Below are 11,614 nucleotides of genomic sequence, written 5' to 3'. Positions count from 1 at the left end.
ATTCTTCAGTTTCAGTCATTAATGGCCTATCCCTTATTCTGAGACAGTGTCCATAATTTCTAGACACACCAGCCAGGGGATGAGATTCCCGATCCAGGAATGTGTGCTAGTCCCTGGAAAATCTGGTAATTGCTTCTCCAGATCACCTTACAAACTTCAACTGCTTGAATGGTGACAACATGATTCTTATGATGTGGAGATGCTGACATTGGACTGGGGTAAGCACAGTAAGAAGTCTCATAACACCAGGTTAAAGTTCAACAGGTTTATTTAGTAGCGCAAGCTTTCGGAGTGTCGCTCCTTCTTCAGGTGAGTGAGGAGCTGTGTTCACAAACAGGGCACATACAGACACAAACTCAATTGACAAGATAATGGTTGGAATGCGAGTCTTTAAGGTAATCAAGTCTTCAAGGTACAGACAATGTGAGTGGAGAGAGGTTGAGCACAAGTTAAAGAAATATGTATTGTCTCTAGCCAGGATAGTTAGTGAGACTTTGGAAGCCCAGGCAAGTGTTGGGGGTTACAGATAGTGTGACACGAACACAAGATTCCAGCTGAGGCTGTCCTCATGTGAGCGGAACTTAGTTATCAGTTTCTGCTCAGCGATTCTCGTTGACATGTATTGTGAAGGCCGCCTTGTAGAATGCTTACCCAAAGATCAGAGGCTGAATGCCCATGACTGCTGAAATGTTCCTCGACAGGAAGAGAACACTTCCTGGAGATTGTTGAGTGGTGTTCATTCATTTGTTATCGTTGTGTCTGCATGGTCTCCTAATGTACCATTCCTCAGGACATCCTTGCCTGCAGCATATCAAATAGACAATGTTGGCTGAGTCACAAGAGTATGTACCGTGTACCTAGTGGATGGTGTTCTCACGTGAGATGATGGCATTCGTGTCGATGATCTGATAGATGTTGCTGTGGCAGGGTTGTGTGGTGTCGTGGTCATTGTTCTCCTGAAGGTTGGATAGTTTGCTGCGGACAATGGTCTGTTTGAGATTGTGCCAGCTTGTAGTTTGTCTTCTGTGAGCACATCACAGGCAAGCTTGATTCTTCCCTCGTGTGTTGTCTTGTACATTTGCTTCCAGAGTGATCATCAATAGGAGCAATTTTTACTTCTCTATCACAAGAGAAGCCAATTGTAGACTCGTTATTATTGTCCAGTCAGTGAACCTAAGACTGAATCTGCCCGGTCTGCATTCTTGTTTCTGTTTGCTATACCATTAGCGAAGCTTTGATTAATAATAGCATTAGTCCAAAGAGACACATTTCTCATCCTAGCTTCACAATGGTGCAAAGCTATTTCAATTTCTGTTGTCATTCGGATGAAGCGCCTTAGAATACTGTAAGAAAAGTGCAGATGTTGCCTATTTGTTACAGATGAATGTAACAGGTTTTCAGCTACTTGTTGTTACATTTTGAAGCATACTTGTTTTTAGTTTCCATATTGAAGATCAGTTGTGATCAGAATTAAACCCTGAAAGATAGACAAATGAATAACAAGGTTAAAATTAAGTTCACATTTTCATACCCAACACTATTCGATGCCGAATGCAGCTGTAGACTTTAAGGGTACTATTTGTTGTAGTCTTTTTTTCCTCTCATTCCCTCACCCAGCTTTTAAAATAAGAAAACTAGACTGGGCAAACATTTGCTAGGTCTCTACTGAAGTTATTTTTTAATGTGTATTAAAAAGTTGCTTGGAAGAGACTTGCACCACTTTCCCAATTCCTTCCAGTCCCAATCTGTGGAAGCTCCTCACTTCAATTATGATAGATTGTTTCTCACAGCCGCAATGAAAATGGTGACTCAATGTTTGCTATATCCCAGATTCCTGAGCATCAGCTCACCCCAAACATCTTCAGTGGTTTTCTTTTGATTCTTGCAAAATGCAACCTCTTTACAAAATAATCTAAAATTTTAAAAAAAACACTTTAATTAACATAATAGTCATTTGGTAGTACAGTATTTGAGTACGGCATGGTGGCACAATGGTTATCACTGCTATTTCACAGCCTAGGGACACGGGTTCAATTCCCAGTTTGGGTTACTGTCTGTGTGGAGTCTGCATGTTCTCCTTGTGTCTATGTGGGTTTCCTCCTGGTGCTCTGGTTTCCTCCCACAGTCCAAAAGATGTGCTAGTTAGGTGCCTTGGCCATGCTAAATTCTCCCTCAGTGTACTCAAACAGGTGTCAGAATGTGGCGACTAGGGGATTTTCACAGTAGCTTCATTGCGATGTTAATCTAAGACATTATGTGACTTTTGAATGGACTTACCTTGCATTGAGTTGGTCTTTCTCTAGACCCTAGCTATGACTGTAATGCTACATTCTGCACTCTCTCGTTTTCTTCTCTATGAATGGTATGTTTTGTCAAGAACAATACTTTTCACTGTATGTTAATACATGTGACAATAATAAATCAAATCAAATCAAGATCATGAACCCACATCAAAAATTCTGTAACCACTTGTAATTTCAATCAAACTGTGAGACTGGATGTTTGTGAAATCAGCAATGCAGCACTCATTCACTATTGGAAGCCCTCAGGCTTACGTCAACAGACAAAGTGAAATAGCAAGCAGTAATTTTTTAAATACTCTGAATATTTTTCAAAAAATTTAAAAGCAGGACTTTTAAATGACTTGACAGCTTGACAGATCTTCTTGACAGGTGCTTCTGACAGTTTTGATTGTTGATTCAATCAAGTCTGTTGATAGTTCCAATGAATTTGATGGTAATGAGTTTAATTAATTTTTACGCACAATAAATAAACTAAAAACTAAACTACTGCTGATAAAAGAGACAAGAAGCAGAGCATGAGTGCTGATTGGATTTAGCCATTATCCTGCAAGATAGCTTTGGTACAGCCTACTTCAGCATCAAGCTTACATGCTGAAAAATGGCTCGGGTCCAGACTACATCAGTGGGGTACGGTGTCTCAAACATTTGAGCAACAGGTGAAGCTAGCCAATGCACCCTATAACTATGCATTGGCAATACAAGTGGTCTTCTCCACTAACAGGATGCCGCTGTCAAACCAAAAAGATGTTCTACCACACAAATGACTAATGTGGTACATGAATGTCAGTGCCAGTTTGATGCCAGGTATGTAGGCCATACTCCCAGTAACTAGCAGATTGTATCCCACACTCCAAAGATGTGCTCTTAGGCTGATTGGTGTAACAAATTGTCCCTAAATTAGTCTTCCCTCAATGTGGAATGCCATAAGCATAGACAAGGGTCATGGGTAGAGAGGGGACTCATAATGTTAAAATGGCAGTGTGGGCTCGTTGGGCCGAAGGGCCTGTTTCCTGAGCTGTGTTGTTCTTTGTTCTTTGTACCAGCCAGTTTGTGTTTGCATTGGCCAAAACATAGGGCAGATTTTCCAGCCCTTTCTACTGGCAGGATTTTCCAGTTCTGCCAAAGGTGACCCCTTTATGTGCGTTCAGAATGGCCAGTGAGTAACACAAATGGCCACTGAATTCAAGTCCCGCCAGCGGTCCAGGGCGAGCCACCCCCACCACCAGAAAACCCGTCACAGAGAACTGGAAAACCCTGGCCATAGTGTCCAACATTAGATATTCTTCCATAATTATAAAACTCCTGATGACTTGATGAATGTATATTACAGGCAGGAAAAGTAGGGTTGTCAGTCCCCCAGCATTGTTCTCGGGACATCAGGCACATCTCCATGACTGTTGCAAGCAATCAAGAAAAATATCTTAGTGGTGGTGAAAAAGAACGTGATTACTTTTCATTTTCTTTTGAACATTTTCCTTTGTTAGTTATAAAAACATTGGATAAAAAGGCAGCTAACCAGAGTCAGGATCAGTCAATTCATCAACCAATGAAGAGTCTGTTTGCCTTCTTGTTAGTGGGAGAAGAGAGTAAACCACAAAGATGGGTGTTTTAGATGCTTGATAAGAATATATGGAATAGGAACATGGTCATCTGGCCCCTTGAATGCTCAGCAATTTAACAAAATCATGGCAGATTTGATGGTGGGACATGAAGTGGGAGAGGTCAGAGGTCATGCAATGAAACCTTCACTCAACCAGAGTTGGCAACACAAGCGAAACCTCAAATATTGATCACATGTGAAGGTGATAAAATCAAGGGTGAATCTCCTTGCCAATAGTGTGAATTTGTAAAATCAACTCCTTGACTATTGGCATTAATTCTCCTTCAAAGTAGATGGATTAGGCTGTGAAATGACAGGGCTGATTCCTCAAGTAACTTTTGCATCAAAAAAAAATTGCAGGGAGCATTAAGTGGAATGTTATGCTTTTTGGTCGGGGAAATTGGACTTTATTGCTGAATGTTTTGCACAAGGCTTGTGTTGGCAATAAACTGGCTTCATTTATTGATGGTACTTCTTGAATATGCTCCATTTCTGTTTGTACTTCAATGTGAAGGAATTTATTACTCATGCATTTGAGGCTTCTTATTTTTCTAAAGTACTTTAGATACAAATTCTTCCAATGTATTTTTAAATGCAAGAACATATTGATTTTAATCTTGAATAATTTTGATTATTTCTGGTTAAGGCACACTTCCATTATATAAGTATTTGGACATATGAAGGCCATATGATAGCTAAATTCACAAACTAATGATTAATAGAAATATAATTAAGATTAATTACACTGTTACTTCAGAATTTTATCTTAAAGCTTTTTCAAGTGGTGATCTCAGGTTCAATTATATTTTAAAATCAATTCAACATTTAATATGTTATTGAATTCCATAACCAAACCTGAGTCCATCATTTCTAATACCCCTCTGTGTTTCCATTCCCCTTTACCCTTTCCCACCGTTAAGCCTCCTTTCTTTACTCTGACCTCAGATAATCTCCCCTTATATATTATCCCTGTCAGCTTGATCATTAAAATTGCACTAATTTGGTTCCCTTCTTAGCTATCTTAGAGAATTTCCTGATCTCTGTCCATTCTTGCTCTGCTAGCTCTGGAATTCCCCAAGCAACTACCTTTTATTTCTCACCTAGATGCTTTCCTTTGGTGATATCATTCAAAAACACAACATCACGTTCAACATATATGTTGACGACACTCAGTTCTATCACATCACCCACTCTTCGGATCCTATCAACCCTCTCTGCATTGTCACACTGCTTTTTGTACATCCAATATTGTGTCCAGAAAGAGTAATTCTCTCTCCTCAGATGCTGCTAAAAATTAATCTCAATGATCAAGCTTTATCATCATCTTCCCTGATTTCTCCTTTTGCGCCTCAGTTTCAAAGTATGTGAAAAATGTTTTCTGATTATATCCATCTTGCTAAATGCCTTGAAATGTTCTACATTTAATGCACTATATAAATGAGGCTGTTGTTGCTTTGAAAGCCCAGTTATTGACAACATGAATGCACTCCTGATCTTGAAGAAAGCAGCCCTCAAAGATCTACTGATTTATATTCATTCATAGAGTCACAGAGGCTTACAGCATGGAACCAGGCCCTTCGACCCAACTTGTCCATGCTGCCCTTCTTTTTAAACCCCTAAGCTAATCCCAATTGCCCACATTTGGCCCATATCCCTCTATAACCTTCTTATTCACGTAACTGTCTAAATGTTTTTTAAAAACAAAGTTGTACCCACCTCTACTACTACCTCTGGCAGCTTGTTCCAGACACTCACCATCCTCTGTGTGAAAAAATTGTCCTTCTGGACACTTCTGTATCTCTCCCCTCACCTTAAACCTTGTCCCCTAGTTTTAGACTGCCCTACATTTCGGAAAAGATGTTGACTATATAGCTGCTCTGTGCCGCTCATTATTTTATAGACATCTATAAGATCACCCCTCAGCCTATATGAAGTAGATTCCATCTATCCCAGCATTAATTTGATTCTGGTGGGTGGAAATTTTAGGTGATGTCTGGAATCCAGTAATGGTGATGTCATCAAATAGGCTAGCCAATCTTAGTGAAGAATTCTCAGGGACAGCAAACCAGGAAGTAATATGCATTGACTATCATTCACATTTAAATTATTTTACAGACAGCAAAATAAAGATTGCAGCATACACAAGGAAATAAGATAGAAACTGAAATAACAAAGAAAACTTTTAAAAATATTTTTATATCAAACATTTATCCTAGTGAAAACGTTGAACATTCCCCAAGTATAAAATCAATTTTTCAGAGTCAGAGAGGATATTTAGCAGTAGTCATGACTCAGTAGGCCATTAACATTCACTTAAACCTCATTTAGCCAGATGTGACCTTTAGAAAGATTTTATATCAAGACTAAAAGGTGCAAGTTTTCCCGTCCCGCCCTTCACAGGAATTGTAGCGGGCGGGGGGATGGACCATGCCAACTTCCGGGGATTTTCTGGTTTTGGAGTGAACATGGTTGGAAAATCCCACCCGTTGTGTAAAAGTGACAGTTCATTTCAATTTAAGTAATCCTAAAGATCCGTGGGGCATCAATATTACACCTTGTGGAGGAACAGGGAATCAGTGTTAGGACTGAACTTGTATGATGAACTGTTTTTGTGTATTTGTCAGAAGTTGTTGTTAATTTCACCGTTGTAGCGACAGAGAATAGTTTCACCATCATTACAACTGCATAATTCTGGGCAAAAAGTTAATCTGTACTCCACTGTACATTTTTCTGCATATAAAGAACAAAGAACACAATTTACACAATTAAATCTTTTGCTTGAGTAAATGAGAAAAAAAGATGAAGCAGTACTTTCTCTTTCCATAGAACATTAAAAATGTGAATCTGTTACCTGTTCAATTTTAAGAACTGGATCAATCAGCGATACTTTGTCCAATGTTGGTATGATGAATCCCTTTTTCAGCTTTGCTACATGACAGTTAGAATGAGAAACACATTTATTAACTGCTCATATATAAAAAAAGTTAAGGATATATTTACCCCTTTGATGATTGGGAGCACTTTCCCCATTGTACTAATCCCCTCTTGAGAGAGGAGGGCAGAAGCCATGTTTGGTGGGAATGGGTTGGGGGACATTGGGAGAGGGAATCTGGTGGGATCAGAGGATCCAATCCAAACAGTAAGCCAGTGGGTGCTGCTGTCTCTTCAGCCCACAAGCAGAATTGTAGCAACGTTTAACTTTCTCCCTTGAGCTGCTGAATACCTTGAGACTTGGGAAACTCAGCTGGCCAGGGTTAAATCTATTAGGGTAGTCTCAATATAATAATGACAGTTCCAACCTGCCTGTGGGGAAAAGTTGGCTTTCAACACCTTATCCTACTCTACGTGGAAGTAAACAGGTAGGAGTTGGGTGAAAAATATAATGTAAATCTCACTCTACCCTAAACCTTCCTGTTTTTGGGAATTTAAGTTCATTGAGCCTATTCCACCATTTAGTGAGATCATGGCTGATCTATGGCCTTTGCCCAAATCCCTTAACATCTTTGCTTAACAAGTATTTACCTTTCTCAGGTTTAAAGAAGTCAACTCATCTAGCGTCAACTGCTGTTTGTGGAAGAGAGTTACAAACTCTACCAGTCTTTGTGTATAGAAGTTCTTCCTAACATCTCTCCTGAATAGTCTGTCCCTAATTGGGTGGCATGGTAGCACAATGGTTAGCACTGCTGCTTCACAGCTCTAGGGTCTTAGGTTCGACTCCTAGCTTGGGTCACTGTCTGTGTGGAGTTTGCATATTCTCCTCATGTCTGTGTGAGTTTCCTCCGGGTGCTCCGGTTTCCTCCCACAGTCCAAAGATGTGGTTGATTGGCCTTGCTAAGAAATTGCCCCTTAGTGTCGAGGGTATGTGTAGGTTAGAGGGATTAGTGGGTATAATATGTAGGGTTATGGGGGTAGGGCCTGGGTGGGATTGAGTTTGGTGTAGACTTAATGGGCCAAAGGGCCTCTTTCTGCACTGTAGGGTTCTGTGATCTAATTATTAGATTATGTTCCCTAGTTCTAGAATCTCCGACTCGTGAACATAGTTTACCTTTGTGTATCCTGTCTTTTGCTCTTAGTGTCTTGAAGACTTCGATCAGATCACCCCTTATTCTTTTAAATTCAAGAGAAAACAGGCCTTCATAATTAAATCCCTGAAGTCCAGGTATCATTGTAGAGCGGCATGGTGGCACAGTGGTTAGCACTGTTGTCTCACAGCTCCAGGGACCTGGCTTCAATTCCTGGCTCAGGTGACTGACTGTGTGGAGTTTGCACATTCTCCTTGTGTCTGCGTGGGTTTCCTCTAGTGCTCCGGTGTCCTCCCACATTCCAAGGATGTGCAGATTAGGTTGATTAGCCATGCTAAATTGCCCCTTAGTGTCCCGGGATGTGTAGGTTAGAGGGATTAGCGGGGTAAATATGTGAGGTGATGCGAATAGGGTCTGGGTGGGATTGTTGTCAGTGCAGACTCGATGGGCCAAATGGCTTCCTTCTGCACAGTGGGGTTTATATGATTTCTATGATTCTGAACCTACACTGCACTCCCAGTATATCCTTTCTAAGGTGTGGTGCCCAAATCTACTCACAGTACTTCAAATGGGATCTAACCAGAGTTTTGTATAGCTACAGCATAACCTTTGTGTCCTTCTATTCCAGTCCTCTAGATATATAGGCCAGCATTCCATTAGCCTTCTTGATTATTTCCTGCATTATTTTCAATTTGGGCCGTTTTAAAAATCTGTGCACCTGGACACCCAGATGTTTGGACATCTACTGTATTTAATATTATACTATCCAGAAAGTATCCTAATATATCATTTTTCTGTACAAAATAAATAACCTCACCCTTGCTTCGATTGAAATCTAACTGCCACAGTTTTGCCCATTCACCTAGTCTATCTTGATAATTTTACATTTTATCTACAATGTCCACAATGCTGGCTAACTTTGTGTCATCAGCAAATTTAGATATGTGATTTTCAATGCCATTGTTAATAAATAGTGTGAATAATTAAGGCCCCAACACAGATCACAGGACACCACTTGACACATCTGTCCAATTCGAGTGCCTACCTATTATCCCTACTTTCTGTCACCTGCCACTCAACCAATTTTCCAGCCATTACGGTAATTTGCCGTCAGTTCAGCCCTATATAAAGATTAATCCTACAGCACAATGTCTAAAATGTGAGGCCAAACTATTAATATTAGTTTCTGCAAATAACTGGCAAACTTTAATCATTCAGAGATAGTTTGAATATATGTCCTATTTACAAACTAAACTATTTTATCAATGTTGTAATCATACTGGTGTTAGCAGCCACTTTTGAATTGATTATACTGGTAAAGTCACAATAACATATATTTAATAGGATCTTAGAAAATGAAAAATTCTCAATTTCAATATTTTAGATGTAGTTCAAAAAACCTCATGCAGACTAACAAATTGTTAAAGAATGCTTGAAGGATTACTTGCATAATGACATTGGTCTTAATGTGATCTACACATTTCTCTGAGGGTCTGAACCACAAGATATGATGGGAATTTAGTGGTTCAGTGTTTCCCATGTCTGTCGTGGTAGACTTTGCAAGGCTGCCATTTTCTCAGAATGGGATGTACACAGAGAAGAATTCGGAGATGTCAGCCATAGTTTTTCCAACTGCATAATCTGATTTTGGAGGGGCAATTTTGCAAAATGAATTACTCAAGGTCCAATTACACATTGATGGTATTTTATGAAGTAAGGGGAATAAATGCAATCATCTAACAAATGGTAGCAGCTCAATTTTAATATTAAAACGGACTGAAGATATCCCCTAGCTATTTTCAATGTTGTGGCATGTAAGGTCTCTATAGGTAGGATTTCTGTAGGAACCCTCTCCAATCTCACCTGTGACTGGGATTCTCCAGTCCCATTTTAGTTGAGTGCCAAATTCTCTGTTCTCGTTGGCAGCTGTGGCAGGACATTTGAGATCAGAGATTCCCGCCCTAACTGATGTTTTCTGAGGAAGTCATTTGTTGACGTTGTCCACAGTGGAATATTTAGACTTAACCCCACTGTACCCCAACTCCTTGCAACAGACTAACCTCAGCTTCACATGAGCAACTCTGCAGCAGTATTTTACATTACAATGTCACATCATCATCCAGTAATTTCTCTCATATTTTGTATCTGAATTACTCACTAATAATTACTACTACTTCTGCACGCATATCCACCTGCCTGGATGAGTGCAGCTCAAAAAGTTGACACCACCCGTGTTTGAGACACCATCCATTAACACTCATACCCTCTATCACCTCGCACATTAGCAGCAGTGTGTACCATCTACAAGATGCACAGCAGGAAATCACCAATACTCCTTAGGTAACATCTTCTAAGTCCATGACCACTACCATCTAGAAGGAAAAGGGCAACTGATGTATGGGAACACCACCATCTGCAAGATCCTCAGAAAGCCACATTTGATCTTGACTTGGGAAACGTTGCCATTCCTTCACTATTGCTGGGTCAAAATCCTGGAACTCCCTTGATAAAAGCACTGTGGGTACACCTACACCTCATGGACTGCAGCCGTTCTAGAAGGCATCTCACTACCACCTTCTCAAAGGCAATTATGCATGGGCAATAAATTCCCACATTCCATGAATGAATAATAATAAAAAAATGACAGCAGAGACCACTTGGATAAATAAGAGAGACTGTAATATGACATTTTGACTGTACAAATGCAGTTTAAACAGTAGTTTGTTATTTTTAGATAGACCTACCATTTATCTTTGGAATCACCATCATGTGTAACCCAAGCTTCAGCGTGTTTTCCATCACTTGTGTCTTTGATATAACAAAATGTTATTATAGTAACAATTAATTTTACACAACACTTAGTCTGTGGTAAGTGGTTAGGCTCTTAAGAGTGAGCAATTGCCAGTTCTAGAATGACTAATAAAATCAAGAGTCACTCTAAACAGTAAGCATTTCTGTGTAAACACAAAAAGCTGTACCTTGCAGCATTTACATTTGTTATGACCACAGCAGATGTTATTTGCTGAGCAAGACATATCCCAGAGGGAAACTCGTCTAACTGATCATAATCCTTTTTTATGTATGCTGAAAATGAGGAGAAACCTACTGATCCCAGAAGCATAGAATTCCAGTAACACCTTTGGGATTTTAAAAATTAAAAGATTTATTAATACAAGAACATGAGAATTAGAACCAGTAGGAGGCCACCAGGCCCTTCAAGCCTGCCCCACCATTCAATACAATTATGGCTGATCCATTCCAGTCTCAAATCCTTTTCTGCATCATTTCCCCTCAACCCTATAGTCCTAGATCTATAAATATTTAACCACCTCCACTTTAAAAATTTCTAATGATCCAAGCTCCATTATCCTTTTGGGGCAGAAAATTCCAGAAATTCACCACCCTCTGTGAAAAGAAATTTCTATGCACCTCAGTTTTAAATGAGGCAGCCCCTTATCTTGTAGCTAAGTCCCCTAATTGGAGACTCTCCCACTAGTGAAAACATCTCACCATCTACCCTGTCAAGTCCCCTCAGAATCTTATATGTTTGAATAAGTTCAAGCCTCACTGTTCTAGACTCCAAGGAATACAGACCCAAACTATTTAGTCTCTCTTGATAGGACAACCCACTCACCCCTGGAATTAGCCTGGTGAATCTCCTTTACTCTACCTTCAATATTACTATATCT

The 11,614-nt window shown here is 39.8% G+C and overlaps 1 protein-coding gene across 1 annotated transcript in view; it reads right to left on the bottom strand.

The window, feature by feature from the left end:
- Positions 1-250: 250 nt before the first annotated feature.
- Positions 251-11,614, bottom strand: part of LOC145353682 (bactericidal permeability-increasing protein-like) — a 47,405-nt gene continuing 36,041 nt past the window's right edge. Inside the window, exons 13-15 of the mRNA XM_080204454.1 lie at positions 10,670-10,733; positions 6,755-6,831; positions 251-1,477 (exon numbers count right to left, since the gene is read on the bottom strand). Coding sequence (XP_080060580.1) covers positions 1,436-1,477; positions 6,755-6,831; positions 10,670-10,733 — 183 coding nt within the window. The 3' untranslated portion in view covers positions 251-1,435. The remainder of the gene's footprint in view (positions 1,478-6,754; positions 6,832-10,669; positions 10,734-11,614) is intronic.

Source organism: Carcharhinus amblyrhynchos, chromosome 16, assembly GCF_965287045.1.
Source record: "Carcharhinus amblyrhynchos chromosome 16, sCarAmb.v2.hapA, whole genome shotgun sequence".
NCBI classification, from domain to species: Eukaryota; Metazoa; Chordata; class Chondrichthyes; order Carcharhiniformes; family Carcharhinidae; genus Carcharhinus; species Carcharhinus amblyrhynchos.
Note: the sequence above shows the minus strand (reverse complement) of the source record. Positions and strands in the feature narration are given on the sequence as shown.